Here is a 25721-nt window from a genome sequence, read left to right on the forward strand (position 1 = left end):
AGAATCCATAATATTTTATAGTTTCATCATCGCTAACCAATATTCCTCATACAGATATGAATTTATCTTTGCCATTTAAAAGAACCGTTTACATCTAAAAGTATATTATTTTTTTACAGTCTAAGTTTATTGGAAGTTAATAGCTTGAGCGAATTTAATTAAAACTGGGAATTAATGAATTACGCTTTCTCATGAGGGAAAAGTCGAACAAAGTTCGCCTAGAATTGACTTGTATTGATACTTCGAGGCACTATGATTATCTCCATTTTCAATGATTGTGGATATCAAATCATATGGGCTCTGCTATTAATTAAGGAATAGATATCAAAATTGTTTCATTGAGAAAGTTAATTTTACAATTCCTCACTACAATTTCAATATGAATTCTAACTACTTTATACGACAGTTGAATATTGTATAAGAAGATGTTAATAAATAAGAAATAAACAAGAAATTTTATATAAAACGAAACAAAATATTTGAAATTAAAATTATATGTTTAGCATTATAAAATTAAACATTACAATTAATCAATGAATAAGCGATACATTCGTAGATAATTTACAGATTATAAAATATAATGATGTATTGTACTTCTTATGTTCTTATGTACTACGTGAAAAAATTAAAATGATTCACATAAAGCCGGTTTGAACGATCTGGATTTCCGATATCCTTAAGCAGCAAATGATTCGATAAAATATTTAAAACTAAAATCCAATAGAACAGTACGAGAATGAAAAAGGCTTCCATAGTATATTGACTTTATTCTATTAGTGGATTCGATTGGCCATCATTATTTGTTTAATATTATATTCTTGTTCTTATAGTAATTTTTATAAAAGATATGCATGATAATGCTTATTTTTATAATAGTTTATATAATAGTTTTTCAATTGATAGAATAATCGCTATCAATTTGTTAATATATGAAATATTTTTTTTATTTTTTTTTTTTTAACCTTGAAGAAACTACGTGATTTAAGCTACACGATTGTCTTATTATAATTGCACTTCTACAATGCCATGATTATTAATAAAAATAGATTTCTTTTTTACTATATTTTTCAATAAAAAAAATTTAAATAATACATATGAACAATAAAACACAATACGTCAGTTTCCTACAATATGAAACAAGTCAACGAAATTTATAGTTGAGTGTCACAATAAATAATACATGCTTAATTATCGTACAATTAAAAAATTATACGTTTCTCTGTTTTATTATCGAAAGATATTAATTACATATTGCATTATATTAAATATGAATAAATTTTTAAGACGCAAATGTCCTGGTGTTTAGAAGTTTTACGGCTAATAAATAAATGGTTTTGACAAATATGTATAATTCAATTTTAAATTATATATAATATTTAAACTTACGTAGCTAAACCTTATTAATTCTGCAATAAGTTTGACCTGTAACATAAAGAATATTTTATTAATTATACTTAATAATATATTTCATGGCTCATTATGTTAAATTGCTCACGGAGCAATTAATAAATTGAAAGAAATTTGTAATTAACTTTTCATCCTTGCTTCTTTAAAATACAAAATAAAAATATTCGAAAAATTTAGATTATCTAATTTTATTTTAATTTAGAAGATTTTAAAAGAGATATCCGCTCGTATATAAATATATTATTCATATTTCAATTTAATATATTAATCATAATTATAAAATTTCATCGCCGTTTGATTAAGCAAGCGTATTCGTATGCATTTGAGAGAAAAAACTTACACTATAATTGATTACCAGAAATGAAAAAAATACTTTAAATGTATATTAAGAAAGTATTTACTTAAAATTTTTTGTAGTTTTATCTGCTACCAATGATAAATTTTATCAATGATTAATTTTATAATTCGGATCTGTATTACTGCATATTAAGATTAAAAGCTTTTACGTATTTTATAGCATTTTCTTTATAATTGTATAGATTTTTACTGAATTTTAGTTAGAATTGAAAATCCTCATAACTAATTAATAATAATAATAATAATAATAATAATAATAATAATAATAATAATAAGAAGAAGAAGAAGAAGAAGAAGAAGAAGGAGAAGAAGAAGAAGAAAAACAGCAATAACATAATGATCAAAAATAGAGAATTTTTTGCCTTACAAATTTGTTGCAAAAAACAAACAGTCAAAAGACAATAAGTAGTTTTGTTTAAAAATAATCCATATTAACCTTTATACTATATATAATATACATCAGACTCATATACAATACACTATTATACAATACAATTTGGCTTTCTGTTGAACTTTCTAATATCGTGTACACGGATGAAACGCTAAATTACAATTCCAATTAACAATTCAAAGTTTCCAGATATAATTTAAATTAAACACTCCATGATAAGTTATGCGATTATTATGTAAGTGGTTCATTCAACTTATATGCTATTACACTAACCGTAGGATGTGTATTTTATATATTCATAGATGATCCTGCACCGCGGACTCTGTTATAAGGATTAACCAATAAGTATATTTTGAATAAGCTATCGATCGTTGATAAATACTATCGAAGTTTATTCGGATAAAGAATAATTATAATGAAGCAATAATATTAACATAAAATCTTAAAAAACTTATTTTACACGTTCTTTTGCAGTATAAATAATTTAATTATTTTATTATTTTAAAAAAGGCAATAAAATACAACATTTTCATCAGCAGATTTTTTAGGCCTACAAGCGATATTTAAATGCGGAAGTACAGTAAACGTGCCTATGGAAATGATGACTCCTTTGAACAGTCATCGATTTATCCGATCATTTTCTATTATTATTCAAATGGTCACCACCGCTTTAAGAAGTAACGATAAATGAAAGTATTTTAAAATTAAAATACTGCTTATTATCGACTGTCTGTATACTAAATTCGTACAAGTATCGACAAATGATATTTAGATTTCTGACCTCCTTTTTTTTTCTTCTTCCAAATTTACAACTATATTTAATATTAAACAACACGCTACTTTAATACGTAGATATTTTTAATTCACTGAAAAATTTAAATCTTAAATTTAAATTTATCGTTAGGTAGAAAATTTTTAAATCTCAAATCGGTAAGTAAAGTCTTAATATTGATTTGTGTGAGCGACAATTGAATGTAAAATCATGCGAATAAATAATCTTCCTAACGATTCTCCTCACGAGCTAATAAGCCAAATACGTATAAATTCTAAATTTAATTCCATAATATTCGTATTTAATGCACAGCCTATCCCGAAGTAGGTCAACTCGAATATAACACAATAGCAAACGCTTTTCCCATTTGCAAGCACTTGGACCATTAGGAGCCCGCGGGTAGGTAGACAGGACGGTTTGTAAAGTTGAATAAACTCAATCAACCGACACCTGTGCCAGCAGATGTTCTATCGGCAAAATTTCGGAGTCAGTCTCCTTCGCTATCCAATACTTGTCGCGAACTATCCTCACCGAAATGACCCAAAGTCCTTGGGGCCACGCAAAGAAAAGCTCGCTAGAAAATGTGCGCCCGTGTCGCGAAGGTTACTCGCTCGTTGGAATCCGTGATAGGGTGATATGTGTGTGTATGTGTGTGTATGTGGTGGTGGTGGTGTGTGTGTGTGTGTGGGGGGGGGGTGGATTGTTTGAGAGTAGGTTTGTATTGGTGCAGTAACTGCGAGTAACGGGAGAGTCGACATCCTGCTCTTGCGGTTTTCTTGCCGCGTAACTCGGCTGGTGGTCGGCGTCTAAGATGGAGAAGGATAACAATAAAACCGAAGATTGATAATTTTGCTGTGCGAATGCATCGCTATAGGAGATAATATTCCATTCGTTGCATTCGTGACAGAAGGTAACGCATACTATTAGACAGTCTCGTATGATAATAATACAATAATACACATTACAGTCGTATTTTATATTAAAATAATTTTCATGGTATTTTGTATTAAGAATCATTTAATTTCATGCTAAATACCGATAGTAAGCAGAACTTGGCTCAATTTTAAAACAAGCTAAGTGTCTGCAAAATTTTTTGCCACGTTGAATAGAACACGATTATAGCTGACATTAATAACGACTTCCTTTTGTGTCTTAAAATAGATTTTCTTCTCCTTCACGCAGTCATTCATGAGTTTGGATTAAAAACAAGTCATATTATATATAAGGAAAAACGATTTCATCACGTAGAAATAAGATTTGACGCCGCTTGAACTCGATTACTATCGATTATATACTCTTAAAAATTCTCTACGCCTTTAAAAGCTTTAACTTCACAGACTGTAAATTGGAAATATTTTTATTGGCAGTTGGTTATATCCATTTAGTATTTTTAATGGCAGATCATTTTGAATGTTAATATTTTTAAATCTTCGAAATAAATGTAAAATTAGTATTTTATTGCAAAACTTAATGAAATTTATAATATTAATTTTAATATAAGAAAATAATTTATTATATTATCTGCTGGTGTCAATCTATTTAAAATATATAAAATTATATAATATACAATTCTTTGTAATAATAAATATTTTAAAATCTATTCTTTATTACGATTGAATGAAAGTTATTTTAAATTAAATTAATTTAATTAAATTCAATTTGACGATTGAAAGAATAGTTAATTTCAAAATTCCGATATGAAGTTGGATGATTTGAAAAATTTCAAAATGTAACGAATTGGAATTTTAACTTGCGTGTCATTACAACGTGTTTTGTTACATGTGTAATTATTACATTCAATCATTCGCTTATTAACGATATTGAAAATTAATGTTGTATTTTAAAAAGAATTATGATACAGCGTTGGTAATTTTTATAGGAAATGTCTATAAACAAAACAATCTGCTAGTAATTTTCCTCGTAATAAATATGTCAAAAAAAAAAAAAAAAAAAAAAAAAAAAAAAAAGAAAAAAAAGCTGTCTTCAAATATCGTTTGTACGCGTAATGGTAAAATACTAAAAATTATATAATGCACGTAATGATGTATAACAAGTAAGGACTTAATTCTACATTATCAAATTATCTTGTAGTAGTTAAACGATGATGCACTCTATACAATTAGATATTTAATATTTTGAAATTTAACAAATATTATTCATTAGAATTATGTAAAGCTTTTGTCATTTAAATTAAACGACGGTTTTGTAAATATAGAAGCTTGAAATGAAAAAAAAATATCATGTACTGATAAATAGCTCTTTATTATTTATAATAAACATTAAGAAAAGCCATAAATTTCAAATATTTCATTCAATTTAAAAATCAATATTAATATATATACATATTTCATACCATTTGTTATTTAACTGCAAGAATTATTTACACAATCTCGAAAGTAATATTTATAACTGTGCACCGAATGAGTGATAAATAATCTTTCAAATATTATACATAAGTCAATAATGTTAACTACTGTAATAAATAATAGAAATTCTAATTGATATGTTTATTATTACTTTCACATTAATATTATTATCTTATTTTATTTTATCTATATGTAAATACAAAAATCTAAACGCGAACACATAATTAATATATTTAATCGGAAAATAGTTTACTTTATATTTCAACTCTAAAAATATTTTTTTAATTTGTAATATTTCGAAAAATATGCATACAAATTGTAATAAGAAGCTTTCCGTGCATTACAATAATAATTATAATAGTAACTATTATTTATTAATATAATGTAATATAAATTTGGTATAATCTTTTTGTGAGCAAATAATAGAGGCAAATAATGCAAGAGAAATATTTAATGTATCGGACTAGTAAAATCTAATATAGGTTATATACGACTATATAATATGCCTAAATTTTGGAAGGACTTGATCACAAATAAGTGAACTAATAAAATAAAATAAAATGCCTATTATATCTATCTAAGAATTCAATAAGTATAACTATTGTTTTGCTATCGTTCAATTGCGTTTGAATAAATATTAGTTTCCAGTAATTAATTTGATATCGTAAATAATTTGATAAATTAAGAATTAATTAACGAAAAGAATCTTTGGCATAACAGAATAGATAAAACATTGGAAATTTTTTATGGATCCGAATAATATCTCGTAAGGACATGCAAAGTAGATTAACAAATAAAGGAAATTTTTCGTTATCTATTTTTACTTGGATAAAACTTAAATTTAGTAGACTTTAATATGTTTTAAATAAATAATGAAATAAATGTACATTGTTATTAAACAATGAGATTATTAAAATGAATTTGGCTGGGTGAGTGAGTGCCTCTTCCGTCGACACTTTCTCTTTCTCCATTCAATTTAGACGATGAAAATAAATAATAGCGTCTAGAATTTTGAAAAGCTTTATTATTTATAGAATTGTTGTAAAGAAATTGATTAGTTATTTGTTTCAAACTCATTAGTGAAATCGATTGATTGAATCGAATTAAATTGTTCCAGTACTTGATGCAGCAGAAATTTTATTGATCTATACTATTAAAAAAGTGTATGGAAAAATCTACGAACTCACGAAGATGAATTTGTTTGCCAAAATTAAGAATTGAATAATTCAATGTGTTTAGATATAAGATAAATATTGCGTAATATTTATCACTTATCTGTTAGATAAAGCATGTAAATATGTTGAATTAGAATAACAGAAGAATGTTGAAATTCCGAAAATATCTGCAAATTAAGCGTAAACATTGAAGTCTTTTTTTTTTTTAATCAGCAAATTTTATACAACATCTATGAGGAATTTTGAATTACCATTATAATTTGGATTAAAATTTTATTACGTGCATTAATCAAATGCAATTTCAATCAAATTAGAGATATTATTAATCAATAAAGGAATGTTGAATGAAAGTAGCTCAATATATTTACTTCTGAACTTCTGTGTTAGTATCGAAAACTATTACACCTAGATGATTCCACTAAATAAAATGTATATAGAATTTTTCGTACTTCGTACAAGATAGTTCAGCAAGATTTTATAAGAAAAATTAATATTTTTTCTAATATGATCATCATCATCATCCTATTTAATATAAGTACAATGATCGGTGACAAAATTCCAATAAACAAACGAGGATTATCCAATTACGAGCTTCTTGCGTTTCTTTCTATCTTACATTACATCAGAACTAAGATAAGCCGGTATTTGAAGAAAACTTTTTAATTCCGCTCGACAAGTCTAATCTCAAGTTATACGCGGAAGGGGAAACCATTTTGAGAGATGAACCACTAGATGATACGCTGGGAAAGAAATAGGCTTTTAAGCCCTCGCGAAATAATCCCGATCCAAAGGGATTTACGATTATTTCCTCGTCGACAAAACGAACACCTTTCCTCATTCGGCCGAGCGTATCCTTATCAAAGAAAAGGATCCAATCGCCGCTCGAGCTTCAAATTCACGCGGTAATGAAAAATCAATTAACAAACACACTAATCCCCTCTCGTGCACATGCCTGTACGGGCGCACACGGACGATTATGAAATTCATCGGTAGAATGGAGGAATATGAATTACGTAGCTACGGAATGATATCGCGACGAACCTTTCCGCGAGCTCGGTTTGAGCCTGAGCCTTTCGTCGGCAAATCGACAAGTTCGCTCGAGTTCGAAGGATATTATGGAACGTGGCGAGAAAAAGTTGAAGCCTTCTCTCTCGACTGTATAATTGGACGGAAAAAAGTATATTCGCGATTTATATTTCGCTCGTGAGTGATATAATGGAAGGCGCGCGAAACTTTATAACTAGTAATGGTTATTAACAATTTATTGCGTAAATGGACGCGAGGTTTTTTCGCTTTTTACGAGGACCATTCGTTTTGTCATTAAATCTGATATAATATTTATTTTAAGAGTACAGTGAACCGCGAATAGAAGCGACGAAGGTACTTAAAAGTCTTATTGTTGGCTTATTGTTGGCTCTAGGCCGAATAAAATTATACTATCTGCATTGAATTTTGAACGATAAGATAACGTAAATCGTGAACAACATTCGAACTAAATATAGGCTACTTCGGATGTAAGCCATAATAGGCTTTTTATTCATAATTAAAACTGTTTTAATTATGAAAGTACATAAATCACTTCTTTCACTTATTTCGATCATTATGTTCTTTCAACTTTTTATAGGCACAAATACGAACATTAGAAAAGACGTATGGAAGAAAGCATCGTCTCGGCAAAAGTTAAATAAATCTTGTTAACAATTTGCCAACAAAGTGTACACAGGACAAGATAAAAATTATCCAAATTTCAAAACAACCCTCCCACCCACATGCCAAGGAATTTTTTCATTAAATACTCGTATTGATTGATGATGTAAAGTTCGATTTAGCTCGTCTCCCTGCATCAAATGCAGCAGAAAAAGCGCAAAACAAGATAGCGAAGTCATTGTACGCGTTGACTCGGAAGCTCGGGGATAAAAAGAAAACTCCAGTCGTTCGTTATCACTATTCCTGCCACTATTCTGCGCCAGACGGGGACAAATTGCTACTGCAAGGAACCATTGTGTAAGCGAACTTTGCCCCTTCCGGCGCAGCTGCGATTGCATCGACATTGTAAAGTGAGCCGAGGCGAGGCGGCTCTCTCTTATCGGAGAAGCGACAGGAATTTTTCCAATTTGTTTTCATCAAGAAACATTTTTCATGGTACACTTACGTAACGTGCGTAATGATTTTTAAGTATTCCGTCCATTCCTTCGTTCTTTGCTAGACGCGTGCTATTTGGCACGTATAACTGTATTTATTTTCACAAAAATGCTGTTGTGGAGAAGCGTATTCACTGAATTAATGCATTTGAATTAGAAAAATATTATAATAATAAAAAAAACTAATAAAACAATGTGAATTCGTTTTTTCCAATGTTTTTGGAAATCAAGATGGAAATAATTTCTTTGTTCGACACTTAACAACTAATAACGTGTCTTCATCACAGTCGCGCATGTTACTATTGATATTAATTTTTTTCTCGTTTAGTTTTTTTTTTTTTTTTTTCATTTTTATGAATTTATGAATTCGAAAATCTGTTTCGAAACGTAAAAGGTATTTAAATTTCTTCTCAATCTGATTATAAATTCAATATAATATGATAAATAGCAGCCAGCTTTACTGCGTTCGTTGCGAGTATATTTAGAATTAGTTTATTTACGGTTTTTTCTTTTTTATGATAAAATGTCTCTTGATCGGGTTTGTGAATTACAGAGAGAAAAATGTCTATTTTATAAGTTTTCACATATATTGTTCTCAGATCCGAGATATTTGTAATTTTAAAGCATAAACTTAGTCTAAATGTATAATAACTTACTATATTCATCACTGCTAAAAGAATTATTTCATATTTCATTTTGTTAGAATTATACTTCTAATTATATGTCACGTTAATTCTCTGCCAAATTTTTCTCTCGTCTTTTAAATTCAAGAATCACCTTGCATTACCGAAACTTCAATTATTCCACTGTAATTATCAATAGCATGAACATAATATTTAAAAGATATACTTTGATAATCTTGAATATTTTTTATTATTTCAATCTCAAGAAAATTTTATAAAATAAATTTACTAAATAGTTTCTAATTATATGTATTTAAAAATAGAAATTCAAGGCTCTGGTATTTCGAAATATTTTTATTGTTCTTGCTATGAATGAATATATTACATTAAATGTCACTTATTTCATAAATAATAAGCTTTAGAATAAAAATAGCATAAATTAAGTAGAATATCAACTTAAAACCTATTGTCAATGTCAAATCCATGATTATTAATTATTATAAATCCAAAGTTGGTATACGGACTATTACTTATTGCCAAAATATCCCGATTCTTGTTGAATAATTACACGATACCTTTAAATCTAATTCGTACAATGAATTTCTCGGTAGATAACAAAGAAGATAATATTTTTGTTCAAATGTAATTTATAAACCTCGTTATCATTATAATAATAATAATAATAATAATAATAATTATTATTATTATTATTATTATTATTATCAATACTAGTTAATAGTAATAGTAACAGTAAAAAAAAACTGTATTTCTTAATCCAAATTACTATCCTTATTAAATTACTTAAATATAGCATATTTACATTTATTAATATGAATACGTTGACGCGCAAATATTTATAATAAAATTTGTCTTTCCAGCAATATTACCAAAAATCCTAATTTTATTCAATTTGTTATAAAAATCCAATTATTACTGTATTTTTTTTTTTTTTTTTTTTTTTTTTTTTTTATCTAAATTCAAGTAAAGTATATGCGAAAATGAGCGGGTAATATTGTAGTAGAAGTAACGAATGGAGATGATCAATTGCAAATTGTCGTCGTCGACGGAACCAATTTCGAAAAAACTCAATTTTTTGTCTTCTCTCGAATGCTCGTGAAGTTGAAAGAAAGTGACAGTAACCGCATAGCGCGCGAAATTTTGCGGCCTCTCGAGGTCACCACCAGTCACCTGACCTCGAGGCCTCCGCGTGCACTTTTACGCCGACGATGCGAATTTAAAAATTTTTTTTCCATCGCCTAACTTCCCAATTTCTAAGCTTGCAGTGGCGATGCTAACGAAAACTGGACAAAATTCCTTTCAGCAATATTAGCGTAAATTTATATTGTTGGGGTCGCATTTATCAATTGATTTAATATGATTTCCGAGTAAAGCGAAAATTAAGTTTAAATCTGAATATGATTTTTTTTATCTCTCGACTACTATGAATTGTGCGCGTGTGTGTATGTGTGCGTGCGTGCGTGCGTGCGTGCGTGCGTGCATTGGTAATGCAGAAAACTTAATTCGGTCATTAATGTTCTGTATTTATGTACATGAAAATCTTTATACGTTAAGAGTACACATATTCTTATATTTTTGAAATGTTAACAAATAGTTTTAATATATAGCGATTGTAATTCAAGTAAAACGCATATTTGTTAAGTATGTGCACGAGGATAAATACTAGATAAACAATTATATTGAATACTCATAATATAAAGCAGAGTATGAGATTAAAGATATGTAAAATTGGTATAAAAAAAAAAAAAAAAAAAAAAAAAAAAAAAAAAATCGCTTACTTCTTTCTATGATGATGATTATTGTTATATTATTATTATTAACGATGACTGGATGTATGATTGGACATTTATAATTAGTTTTACTCATAAATAAGTGGCTTATACGAATGATAAACTTTTTTAAAATTTATTCAACAAAATTAAAAATAATAAACGTTGTTTTGCTTCATCTTGTAATAAATTGACATTGTAAACGATAATTGTATTCCCCTATTATAATTGGCACTATCGTCACATAAATAACGGTCTTTAAAAGCATGATAATATATTTATAAACAGACTAACGGAATAATGCAATATATTTGAAAGTGACCATTTGATAAAAGTGATGCAATTGTCAATGAGTGGCGATTAATTCATCGCGATATTATTCGACATCGAACGCACATCCGCGATATTAAAATACACAAGATAAAACTACTGATCCATCAGGGTTTTCAAAAACTCGTTTTTAAATATTATTTTTAATGCATTTAAATGTAAATCGATAAGCGTTTTCAAATTTCGAAAAGCAAAATCGTTGCAAAGCCGAAAGCGTATTCCGAGAGGATTTTTACACGTTTTTACATTATACTTGATAATCTTATACCACATAATGACTTCATTATCTGTGAAATTATTTAATATTTGTATTTAATAATGGCTTGACTAAACGTAAGCCTAACAATATCAACATTGATTTTGTTAGAATTTTAATGGTCAGAGTACCGTTGCGAAAATAAATATTCTAGCTGAAAATTGATTATCCCCAATAGATTATTCCAAGAGTCGTGTGTATGGTCCATAAATTATTGCGAAGTACAGTTAGCACTTTTTTTTTCCAATGAGAAATAAGAGTCAACGAGGAAAATGATCGAGTGGAGCTATACTCGTGATAAGCGAGGCGAAAGAAATTCCAAAATTGTTTTAATATTTTCACTTACAACTGCTATCACGCACCGACCATTCAACAATCACTGCCAAGGGAAAAAAAGGGGCTCGACGAAACTTTAACAAACAAACAGAAAAAAAGGAAAGGCTCCGTCCCGAACGACCAAGTAGCAATTGCTCGATGAAAGTTGGCAATTATGCAGCGGGAGTATGCATAAGCAAGGTAATCCGAGGAGGTTCGTGAATCTCCGATAACCGAGGGCGTAAAAGGTACTTCTCGACAGATGTCATTGTTCCCGTGACTTTCACAGTAAAGGTGGACCGAACGAAGCCAATGGAATTCGAGGGCAGCGAAAGCCATTCTCTCTTCTCCCCGCCCCTCTTGATTTCTGATATTATTTTCGGCCGAGATTTTCACCACGCCGAGGGCTCCTCGTCACCGATCGCGCCTTTTTTCTCTCCTCTCCTTTACGGAGGCGTGCGTCACGACTCTCTTTTTGCCAAGCACCCATGCCAACCAGGGAATGTCTTATTTACATGGGTAACGCATTGCGACACGCCTCGACGGTATTATCGCGCGAGCGCCCAATATGCCATTCTCTCTTTATACACGTCTATAATATACGCCCATACCTAAAAAAAAAAAAATATATATATATATATACACCGTGCGCGCATATACCGGGTTATGCAGGTTTACGTGTAGAGGCATACGAGAGATGCGGAAATGCATAGGGAGATACAGATTGGAAAAGCAACGGTGTGATTGTGCAGCCGTCGCTAAGAGCCTCGACATACGGTGAGAGGTTAGTCGCTTTTACCGTTTATGTCACTTCGCTTATTATTTACGCTGGTATGCTTCGTTTCGTCCTAGCGTTAACGTGTTCCATTACTTTTGATCATTGAGCTTCCTTCCTTCCTTATTAGCCGTACGGTTATGTCATGTTAACGCGCAAATCTATGTTGATGTATCTACAAGCTGTCCCAAGGAAGATTTGAATCCTACTATATGAGGGGACTTGTGACGGGATGAATTTGAAAAATAATTTAGTCATTGGTGTCACTCACAAGGACAGGTGTGTAAGACCACACGATTTTCCAATGCTTGTAATTTACAATAAATATACACTAGGTAAACGGTTCATCATATTATGCCGGGAGGAGAATAAAGGTTACTTTAAAGCCCTCGAACGATCTTCATGAGAGAGAACAGTTACGTTAAGACAATGTGCAACCTGCCCCGAACGTGGGAAAGCTCGAAGGTAAACTCGATTCGATCAATCTTTACCATATTGAATTTGCTCATAAATTTGCATTAAACTCAAATGGAGGCATTTCCATAATGGATTCTAATCTCACTAATCGTTTAAAATATTTGTTAAACATGCATGCTAAACGGACACCTATGTAGGTCAAAAATGACTTTTCCATTGTAACGTAATATCAAGTTGTATAAATATCAACATTTAATAAAAATGAAAGAACATACACGTCGAGCACAAATGTCTATTTCACATACTAATTACAAAGCCTATTGGTGTAAAATAATATATAACTATTTAATTGAAAGAATCTATATTAATTAGAACGCGTATAGATTACAAGCATTGCTTACGACGAAATACGTCGAAATATAATGTAAAAAGAATTTTTTATTAAACAAAGAAACAAGCGAATAAAATCACATGTAATTAATTAAATTCCAAATTGAAAACTTCTCTATTTCTGATTTTATTCCAAAGTATTTTATATATTTTTAGCCATAAAACTTTTGCGCGCGCGCGCGCGCGCGTGTGTGTGTGTGCATGTATGTACGCGCGTTCCCTCTGTCACAGAGAGTAAGTGCGCGAGTGCGAGTGAGAGAGAGAGAGAGAGAGAGAGAGAGAGAGACTGATACGAAGAGTTGAACAGGACGATAAATGAAAGAATTCGATAAGAAAATATTTATATACTGACTTTTTTCTTAAGTATTAAATGCTTCACTTTCATCTCTATCTTCTGAATTTCTTATATATTTTTTATGGATACGAATATTCGTTGCTGAGGATTTAACGCTGGCATTTAAGAAATATGCAAATTTTTTTTTGTAAAAGGAACTCATGAGCAGAGGTCGGTGTATACATGACACTCAATAAGAACGATTATATGCTCTATAAAAATTTTGATAAAAAATATCAAGATACAAACGAAACTATTTTTACATTTTTATAGTATCATTAAGTGTTGATAATAATAAGATTTTTTAAATTTTCTTAATTATAACTTCATTTCAAGAACAGTGAATAAATATATTTTTAATAAGTAGTAGAGAAAAATTATCAGCAAATTGAATATGCGAGCGACGCATGTTTATCGCACTACAGATATCTGCTTCAATATTTAATTAATAATCACCGACGATTCTAACGCTAATATTCGAGCAATAAATAAAATTAATCCCATAATTTCGTATAATAATGTTGTACTTTGTCTTTTTGCCAATGAATGTACGCGAAACATACACTACGTTTTCTTATAAGTTCATTCGTTAAAAAAGAAATATAATAAAATAACAAATAATAATAATAATAATAATAATAATAATGAAACGAGGTACAGCAATAGATTCGGATTTTTTTGGTTAAAGAATTAATTTAAGAATAATAATGTACTTGTGTGTTAAAATGTGATCGAGTGCCCGCTAACATTGAATTATCATCGGTGTAAAAGGTGATCATTTTGGGTTCACTTAAGGCGCGCGACTCTTACCGGCGACGATATTCCCTCGAAACTTCGAAAACATCTCAATTGTTTTTATTAACGTGCACCTAGGACTATTAATGTCACGTTGCTGCCCTCAAAACAAATAAACATATCGACGATTAAAAACCGGCCCAAGGCAGATTAGCGCGCGTGAATTGTTATTGAGGCGAAACGTTGTGATCGTTAAATTTGGAGAAACACTTGGCTGAACTTGAAAGGAGCATCGGCTAATTTCTTATCGTTGCTGCTCTCGTGCCCCGTATCGCAGGGATCAATGACATTGTCGAGTGCGCACACTTTATCAAGTTGGAGTTTTTTCTCATTGAAGCGGAAGTGACACGCAACGCACTTGTTAATCACCTGTCATTTTTTTTCTTTTTTTCTTTTTTTTTTTTTTTCTTTTCGCTCATGGCCGCTAATGTGGCTAATGCGCGCGTGCGAATGGGAAAACTCGGCGTCGCTGGAATTGGGTCTCTTTCTTCGTCAGTTCTCGCGAATGCGGACACGTTGGCAATTTTTCACGAGTGTGTGGGTAAACGCTGTGTGAATCGCACTGGACCTATATCGAAGAAAAAAAGAAAATAGAAAAAACGAACCGCGCGTTTTGCATATGCCGCTAATGCCCGATCGCCGTTATATGTGCTTGTTTGTGCGCGCAGGGGATAGGAAGAGAAGGGCGGGATGGGTGGAGGGGAGAATTTGATTTTCTCTTTGAGTGTAATGTAAGAAGAGATCGTGCGCGTCACTTTCTTTCGGTATTTTGAAAGCACGAGGGCGGGCGCTGGGGTGGGGATGGGAGAGGGGGAGGGGAGGGAGGGGGAGGAGACGCGCATGCCTTGGACGTAATCATCGGATCTCGTGCGGTAAAACTAAAACTCGGGATATTTCAAACGGGAATAGTTAGTGGCGTATCGACACAGTCAACACCAAGTTGGAGAAAGTTTGGAGAAGGTTTATTTATTAATGTGTTAACCCTGACCATTGTTCAAATACAGATCTGGATGCGATGGGATTTGATTTTACGACACGCAAATGTCGTATTTTACGTGAAACTTCTTCGTAACTTTGTATTTTTTCAAGAAGGGCGTTCCTTTACTTTTACAACAATACAGAGTGTAGTGACATTTTCACAATGGGCTGTATTATTTATGATATAGACGATCATCGTGATGATTATGAACAATGCACACGATGCTCCCTTCCTATGCATCTTTTCACTTTCCATTCGTTTCCTTCGCCTTTTAATGAATCCTATGATGACTCGATGTAACAAGATCGACCTAAAGACTAAATAAAAATCCTCCCATAATCATTAGCCGAACCATTGAAAAATACGAATACTTAACTAAATACTATACACTTTACGAATTCCTAATGCTGTGGATTAAGAGACTGTTTATAAATATAATAAATCTTGGGTTGCCTGAAGGTCAATTATCAAAATGTTTAAAGTCGTTGGAAGAGGAGAAGAAGCGAATTGTTTGTTATTCGCTGGTAAGAAGTTAGTCGTTCGATACTTATAGCATACATTTTAATATATCTGAGCCTTTTATTATTATGAGCGTAGGAAATAATGTAAAAATGTTTGGTAATTCGTGGTTTGGAAAATTCGAAGCGCACGCATATCAATCTCACGCTATAATTAGTTGCGAGCAATTGATAAAAATATTATGATAAAAAAAATCGTCCCACTATCATTACGTTAATATTAAAGGTAGCGAGGTACGTTGGGGAATACTTGATGAACAACGACGACGGCGAACTCTCCTCAAACCCAACGTACTTACTTCTTTATATTAAGCCCATCGACACAATAAGTTTAACATTAAATAAGTAACTCACTTTGTTGCTAAGGCGCACATTAAAAACGAGACCAAAGATTCGGACTCGGCAACTGCCCTCGCCGACTCCGTCTGTTTATATCGGGAGATTAAATTTCCGTCGAGCTTCCTCGTGAATTTCGACGCTTCGAATATTCCAAAGCAGTCGGTCGGACGATCGCACGGAAATAGTTGGATATCCAATTCCAGTGGAGATGAGGTAGGACGCACCGCGAGGGACAAGGATGGTTGGTGCACTAAAATGGGGACTCGCAAAGGGTGAAGAAAGCACGTGAGGTCGGGACAAGCACGTGGGCTTTAATCGCGCGGAGGCGGAGATTTCAATGTCCGAGGCGAGGCAGAGGCGCGTGATTCATACGCGAGATTTTGTTATAAAACAACGGGTTGGCCGTCCGGAGATGAGGGAGCGAGGGTCGCAAAAGCATTTATAAAATTCGAGACACTCCCGGCTCCAAACAATTCCTCGCCACGGCTCTCAACCTTGGCACGTAGCCGCTACCCGACCTTCCGGACCGACTCGACACAATCCATCTACCACAATCAGCTCAACGACTGGCTCCGCACACTCGTCCCCGCGCATCGCGACGGCAGTCTCGCCGACGTTGGTAGCGGATAGAAGGAAATTGGGGGATTGGTGTGTGTGTGTGTGTGTGTGTGTGTGTGTGTGAGAGAGAGAGAGAGATAGAGATAGAGATAGAGAGAGGGAGTGAAGAGATAAAGGGAATAAGGGATATAAGGTCGCGGTACTTAGGGGGACGACCAAGCGAGCCTACCTGCCGATGTCCTGGCTCTCGCCGGTGAACAGATATCAGCGTCTGACCGATCGCGCGTCTGGTCTGCGATGCGTCGTTGCGACCGGTGCCGAACCGACTGACTGACTGACTGACTGACTGACTCACGAGCCGTTCACCCGAGCGTGGCGCTCCGAGCGTCCGCCCCCAGCCTCCGTGATAAGCGCCTCTCCCGGGGACGAGACACCAGGAGACGGCAGCGGCAGCGGCGGCGGCGACTGTAGCTGCGGCTGCGGCTGCGGCTGCGGCTGTGGCAGCGGCTGCGGCGGCTTCGACGGCGTTGTGGCCTTACTTTCGCGGAGCTTTGATGGGGAGAGGAGGGAGAGGAGGGAGAGAAGGGAGAGGACGGTGAGAAGGGCGAGGAGGGAGAGGAGCGAGAGGAGGGAGAGGAGCGAGTGGAAGGCGACGGGTAAGGCGGGGCTAAGCTTTTGCTCGCGCGCCTCGATGTTTAACCTTAAATCACGAACGACGGTAGCAATTGGCGATCGAGGTGCGGCTTTTTACTCGGGTCCGCTTCTCTACGTCACCTCGTTTTATCCATATCGCGAGGTATACCGTCTCGGCTACTTTGCTCCCTTCCTTAACTGATACGTGAGCTTCCATTGGGGGTTTCGTAATTCCGACAATTTCAGAACTTTCATTGTTTTACACTAAAAGATCCCACCTCCCCCCCCCCCCTCCCCCCCCCCCACCTCCCACCCCCGACCGCCAACTTCCACCACCAGTCCAAGACCCACTAACGGTCACCTTACAATTGCTTTATTGACTATTTCTTTTCTCCAACGATCGTAGGCTCTTTAGAGAATTCAACTGTCTTGATGATCGCTCGTATTATGTTGTATCCCACCTCGGCCCACCCGTACCCTCCATTCGCAATTACATTATATTTCGCATTTTCGTTTGTTCATTAATATTATCTTTGGTGCACTGTAGCAAACTTATTTGCATATTGTACATTAGCATGAACGATCGGTATTGCTACATTAATTGTTAGACGATGTAAAGGAATTAATTTCTTTTTTCGGTGGATTACAAGTTTTTTCTCATTTTTCAGACATTACGGAAAAAGGCCTGTTAGTTGCAAAATATTTTCAATAATACGATAAGAGGATTACACTGCGAGTATTAGTACTAACTACTGGTACTACTACCACCTACTACCACCACTAACTATTATTACTTTTATTACATAACGAGAAATATATTTTGAATGCAATAGCAATTAGTTAAAAAATAACAATTGAGAAAAATTTAAATTTACTAAGTTTAAAAATAAAATAAGTATATAAATAACTTTGCATTGAAACGTTAATCTTCAAGAGCGCATATTTTAAATGAACTAACTATTTACAATATTATATTATTTTATTGATCGGCAATTAACATTTGCACAATCCTGTAATGATGAATATGCGTGTGTGTGTGTGCGCGCGCGTGCATTACTCTAATTATATTGTTTCATATTGATAAGTAGACCTTTATTGCGTGCATAATAAATTGTTGTATATGTTATTTTCAGTTTCGTTACTGCTAAATTCTGATGAGGTTAATAGCTGAAATGTAGATGTAAGATAGGATGCTTTAAATAATGATAAAACTTAATGAAATAATGACAAGGTAGAAATCGATTATCGGTCTTTTTGACATAGTTATTATTTCTTCTTTCTTTTCTTTTAAGCGAATACTTTCACATGTAAATAAAATATACAATAAGTAAAATTATAGTTTATTTTATTTTACATACTATTAAGAAGGCTGTATATATCACTTATATATATCATATTATACATTCCTATCTATATCGTAACATCTTCGATTATAAATATTGGCTTTCTCATTATATAAATTGAAGAATATGAATATGAAGATAAAGATAATTGTTTGTTTAGCGTTTGGTTACGCGTGGTATTTCCTTTGCATAAATAATTATGAAATTGACGGAAAAAAAAAGTGATAATTTTTAATAGAGAAGATAATACAAAAAGGGGTAGAAGCAATTTTAAAATTGTTGCAATTACTTTTGTTTTGCGTTTCTTGTTTGTTTGTTTGTTTGTTTGTTTGTTTGTTTGTTTTTTTTTTGTTTGTTTTTTTTTTTTGCTAGACAAATGAACATTGCAAATGATTTTTGTTTTACCTTAAACTAAGCAATAAAATAAAAAAGAAACACCGAAGATGTTCTTTTGTTTTGTAAAAGCGTATCTTTTAATGCAAATTGTTTTCTCATTAAAACCATTGAAAGTACGGTAATAATTTGAAGCGCGCACAGTCACGCGCGCACATACGCACACAAAACACGCGATCAAATACACGATTCGACACATGTAAACGCGTGAATAAAAAACATAGGTAAAATGTAAAAGGTGGACTGTCGGAGAGTCTAAGAGTTTACCGCCACTCTAATGGATAATCGTATTAGTTTTCCAAAATGAACGTCTAAAGACATTAACCGGAAATCTCAAACCTTTTGTAAATTTCGTATTTTTTCTTCGTCTCCCGTCGATGGGTAAATACGCACGACAGCCTATGCACACTTCTGAGAATCAAAAGGCAAAAGTACAAAAATAAAGCAGTCACCAACATTCTTATCTCCTCTCTCGTACATGCGCACCACCTTCCAAGATCATCGCCATTCTCGGTAATTAATAAATAAAAAATGTGGCCGCACGTGCGCCTCAAGGAAGTGGCGGCGGTGCATTAACTGATCGTCTCGCTGCTTTCTCAAATCAAGGTCGACGAGAATTCAGTACAAATTTTTTCTCCCCGCTCGATACTTTTTTTTTTTTCTTCATCTTTCTCTTTCTATCGGACTCTTGTTGTTGGACGTCGCGAAGAGAAGTCGGGCGGGCCTTCGCGTACAGTCGGCGCGGAAATTCGAGTACGATGACTGACGTCGCGACATATGCGCCATTGGCTTCGTTATTTTTCTCATTCTCTTCTTCATCATCATCTTCTTCTTCTTATTTTTTTTTTTCTTCAAAATTCTATAATAGTCGACGAGGCTGGACTATAAAGCGTCGTTTCATTATCCTAAGTCGAACGAGAGTGTCTCTGACAGCTAACGACCAACATGTTTAGGAATTACAATTAAATGAGCGTAATCCGGTCGTAACAAGTGCTTCGATTAATATTTCCACAATTATATGTTTTAGGTCAAATCTTAACACAATTATCCAAATCACTTCGATTCATGTGATTTTGATGTAACAATACACATACGTTATATAATTATCATACCGTATTTGTGTAATGAATAAAATAATTATTACAAACGCATTGAATATCAACTCATTATGTATGAGGCGAGAATCGTAACAATAGAAAATTATAATAATGTTAGCATTCCATCTAAACATCTGGTATAAATAAACTGCTGTCGGTGTGGTTTGTTGTTTAGTATTCTGTGTAAATAATTTTTCTTATCAGCTTACTTTGTTATTTTACAATTTTTTATTATAAAATAATTTAGTATTAAGGCGCGTGCGATTCATAAATACAAATTTAAGATTTTTATTATAAATGTGCGTATATCTGTATATATGCAAGATAATTATCTGTAAATAAATTTATAATCGACTTTGTTTAATAAACAAATTACAATGAATTACAATTTACCTAAGCATAGATTTTACAACAAACCAACATTTATTTATGTTTAAATGAATATTTATACCATCCCCTCTTTTAATTTATATATTTAGGAGACTTTTAACAAGTATAATTCAAAATGCACATAAAGGTCTTCTATGCACATGCTCTAGACATATATCTGTCATATAATTTGGAAAATTAGCAAAACTAAATAAAGAAAAAAAATATATATATATATATATATAGGTTTTCAATGTATTTCCCTTGATATATATATATATTTATATATATATATATATATATATATATATATATATATTTTTTTTTAGGCATTTGCATTTGATTATTCCATTAATCTACTAATTTCACTTCCGTCCACCTGATAAATTAACACAATTTATTTATTAAATAATTTCTCCCTTCGAATATTATTGTTTCTTAACTATAACGCGTTATAAATAATATTTTTTAAAATTTGGCAACATCGTTTGAAATTTATTTCTTAAATCCAATCTCTTCTAAAATTATGTATCAATGAAATATCTATTTAGTAATTTCTTTTAATTTAAAGAATTTAAAGAATGCATTTTTTTTTCAAATTTCATTATGCATCGCAAGATATTTTTATAATGATACTAGTAATATGAATCATTTAAATAATTATCCTTTAATTATATTTTATTAATATATATGATTTTCGACTAAGCTTTTACGTGTAAATTATATTTTATTATATTATTTACTAAATAATCTGAGAACGGATAGCTGATTTGAAATGTATATTATGAGGCATTTTAAATGACCTTTCAAAGAAAATAGTCGATAATTAGTATTTATATACATACAAAGGGTTAGTAATTTTTTAAACATTAATATTAATGCGAGTGATGAATTATTTTGTCGTTGATAATTTATTTATAAAAGAAATATAGGTAGGAAAATAAGAAATTAAAATAGGATCATTCACATTTTGTTTTGCATCATTTACATCTAATAACTTGTAATTAAGACAAATTTAGTACTAATTCCAGAATAAAATAATACATGTAAATATAATTATATCAAATTTTTCTATATATATATATATATATAACATGTAGAAGTATAGTAAAAAAGAAAAAAAAAAAAAAAAAATAAATAAAATACAACTACCTCATTAGCGAATGCATAAAATACATTTTAATCGGTAGCTTTTGTACAGTAGTTTAGTAGTGAGAAAACATTTAAGTTTTTCAAATCTTAAATTTCATTAAGCGCTAAAGCAATTTCAAATTTACATATAAAAATTAACCAAACACAATGACTGTATCGATTTATCGGACTTAATAAATTGTGAATACGTTGAACATTGAAACTCATTAAAAATTTATAAATTTTTCAAAATTTTTCCAAACAAATCATCTTTAATTGTAATACAACATTTTTTTCTTTTTTTTTCTTTTCTTTTTTTGGTAAATTAATTCATTAAAATAGAATTTTTGCCTTTGCAGATATTATGTTAATATAATGTAGTTCTTAAAGTTTCAATCTGTAATATTTGTCGATATTCTGCTTTGCATTTAATTCCTATAATTAAGATTTCATTTTTTATATATTTTTTTAAAATTAGATAGAGTGATATGTATTTCATTTTTAAAATACAGTCTACGGTATAATATATTTTGCTTGAATTTCTTATATTTTTACATGCGCAATACAATTTATAATCCAGTTTAATAAAATCTTTAATGTTCTTTTCGACATAAAATATTCTATTATAAATTTATAAAATTTATTTGAATACTTATTTTTACATAACGTCAGTTAATTTAATAATGATTAATTAATATTAAGTACTTATGTCATAATTTACTTACAATATTTACTTATAAATTTATAAACATATTTAAGAACTATTTATACAAAAATATGTCACAGTCAGTTACATTAGTTGATTAATTTAGTGAGGTAAATATTGTGGATTATTTACTAATCAATTAATAATTTTATTTATTGTTGTAAAACATTCTTACAAAATGCGGTAAATATAAAATACTGTAAATTACAATAATTCATAGATGTAATTTACGAAAAACAAAATAAAGAATGTACAGTTTACATAAACATGATTTTATTATGATTTCACAACATTTCAATAAAAATTTCCATTCTTAATTGTCCAATTATTATATAAAATTAAGCTTATTCTCTAAATCTGCGAGAGAAATTAATTAAACTCTGAGGTTCGATAACCGATAACTGTGAACCTGCAGGTACGTTAGCACCAATATCCAATGATACCGACTAACCAACAAAATCCATACATGGAGCCTTATTGTTTGTACTGTCATTTATATGGTACGAATCACAATAAATACTGACATTTTCCAATGTTCCTGGCATAGCAGATCTGATATCCAATGAACTTCCACCATGTATATCCAATGAGGGTTCCTGTGATGTTTTATCAAAACAACTCATTGTTGATACAGTACGATTAATGTTATCTGCTGTGATCTTGAAGTTCGAAGATTTTATTTGAGTTACTAATTCTGAAATATTGTTATCATCTTCCTTTAATAGTAACGCTGCATTTTGTAGCTTCTTATAATAATGTGGCTTTGTGTCCGACTTTTGTACACAATTGAGTCTATCCTTCGCACGCTCCTGAAGAGAAAAGAAATTAAATTACCAATGTATCAATTGTATACCAATGTATGAATTCCAAGTGAAATTTCTTATATTTTTTCAGTATTTGCTTATTAATAATAATAAACGCTTGATAAATATTTGAATATTAATGATTAGTCGCAATAAATAATACACTTAGGTTCTCCGGACAATATAATATTGTTGTAGCCAGGCAAGTATTCCATTATCGAAGCAATCATGGAACAGACCGTTATACTCGTAATTTTCAACCAAATATATATTCTCTTTAAACTTCACGGAGTTAATAAATTAATTATAAATCAATTAGACTGCCGATAAGTATTTTATTATTTTTTTGTTCAATAGTAATATGTACAGTCAATTAATATATTTAACAGTAAATTTAACAAACTTGCTAGGAATATAAAATTGTAACATATAAAAATTAAAATATTTAGCTGGGCATTGCGATAATTTTATTAAATTCCAAAATTACTTTATTAATATCAAGGTAAAAAAATTAATGAGCATAAAACTTTATTAGCTTCTTTTTATTTCCTTATTTTTGTCAACCGACAGAGTTGGATCATAATGTGTCATAACTGGCTTCTGCATAGCTTCTAATTATAATATCAATTTCAATTGTAAAATAATGAAAAATTTTTTTTTTACATTTCTATTTTGTCTTCTATTTTTCAATCTGCTTTTATGTTACGCATGCATCCATCAACATACATGCGAGCGCGCAACGTAAATACGCACATGTGTGCAGTGCGTATGTATATGAACTTGAAGACAACAACATCTTAATATAAGGAAGAAAAAAATGATTTAACACATTCAATTGAAATGAATTTTAACGACCGAAAGTAGCAATCGAAGTCCGAGTTCTCGAGAATCAAGAAAAGTCGAGTGCCTGCGCATTAACTCCCAGTTTATCGATATTGACTTGTCCATAATAAAAAGCTCGCACACGAGTGCCAATCAGTCACTCCGAGGAGTACCCGACTACTTTCACAAAATGTAATGCCCAAGCTGATCTCCCTGCCCTCCCAGTGATACCGTCACGACTCGCGCACGTACACACGCGCGTGTACACGCAGCCGGAATCCCTCTTGGACGAAGGCTGTCGATTTAAATGGCTGCGTAAAATAAGACGCGGAGAAAAATAAGCTCAGGTCCAGTCGCGCAAACGTCTCTGTCGCATGAGACAGTGTGTGTGTTAGTGAGACAGACGGAGACAGACGGACAGACGAACAGACAGACGGACAGACGAACAGACGGACAGACGGACAGACAGACAGATGAACAATGAACAGAGAGAGAGAGAGAGAGAGAGAGAGCGACAGAATGAGTGCCCAAGGGGGTCGGGAATTTGTGGGATGTCGTGGTGGGTTATGGTGGCGGATGGGGGGGGGGCGACGGGGAAAAGAATCAATCAGTAAAAGTAAAAAAGACAAGAGGCAGAGGGAGCGAACCTTGCAGGAGTCGTCGAGCGGGCGTTTATTCTTTCGCGCGACAAACTGGCTGAGCAGATCGTCCAGCACTGCGGCTTTCATCGTCACGCATTTCTTGGGGTACTTGGTACGCACACTGTTGAGGAACCTGCGTTTCTTAATCTCCGAGGGCGTCCAGTGCTTGCTCGGCAACGTCTTTTCCTCCGTGTTATTATCCCTCCACGACTGCGGTTGCTGCTGTTGTTGTTGTTGTTGTTGCTGCTGCTGCTGCTGCTCATGTTCCTGGTCAGCCATTCTTCCGTTGAGACTGTCCCTGGTCCAGGGATCCGCTCGGCGCCTTTATCCTTACCGCTCGCGATCCCCGATCCCCGTCCCGTTGGCCCCTTGGCGCTGATATTCGCCAACCAGGAGCGACGACGACACTAGGTACGACGGATCATCTGGGCGACAGGCTGCTTTAACGCCGACCTCCTCTCGCTCCCTACGTCTCCCCGAGCATTATCGAGTCTTCTACCACTCACTGTGTCATGGCGATCGGGAGACGAACTTCTAAGGACTGCCCGCAGATGGCGATAGGCCACTATTTTACAATGGACTTATTTATTGTCGTCTCCTTTGTTTGAAATGCCAAATTATTAATTCGGCTGCTGTTTGGATTTATGTACCCTTGACGTATCGCGCATACCGGCCTTATCCTTAGGTTTATCCTGCCAATATCGAGATTTATCACTGATGAATGGGGTACGGATGTGAAATATTGTCGCGGCTCTTTA

The 25721-nt window shown here is 32.6% G+C and overlaps 1 protein-coding gene across 1 annotated transcript; it reads right to left on the reverse strand.

Annotated features, from left to right (window-relative positions):
• Positions 1 to 23012: 23012 nt before the first annotated feature.
• Positions 23013 to 25242, reverse strand: LOC105364682 (probable basic-leucine zipper transcription factor Q). Its single transcript, XM_011502676.1, has 2 exons — positions 24970 to 25242; positions 23013 to 23506 (listed from the first exon to the last, which is right to left on the reverse strand). Exons 1-2 carry the CDS (start codon positions 25240 to 25242, stop codon positions 23144 to 23146), a joined length of 636 nt encoding a protein of 211 aa, XP_011500978.1. The 3' UTR covers positions 23013 to 23143.
• Positions 25243 to 25721: the final 479 nt, after the last annotated feature.

Source organism: Ceratosolen solmsi, unplaced genomic scaffold (genome assembly GCF_000503995.2).
Source record: "Ceratosolen solmsi marchali unplaced genomic scaffold, CerSol_1.0 scaffold10, whole genome shotgun sequence".
NCBI lineage: Eukaryota > Metazoa > Arthropoda > Insecta > Hymenoptera > Agaonidae > Ceratosolen > Ceratosolen solmsi.

Bases quoted from the DNA above. Each gene is read 5' to 3' on its own strand.
- LOC105364682 (XM_011502676.1), bottom strand. From the start codon at position 25,242: ATGGCTGACCAGGAACATGAGCAGCAGCAGCAGCAGCAACAACAACAA. The intron at 23,507-24,969 runs GTTCGCTCCCTC...TTTTCTCTTCAG, and splicing joins CGCTCGACGACTCCTGCAAG to GAGCGTGCGAAGGATAGACT.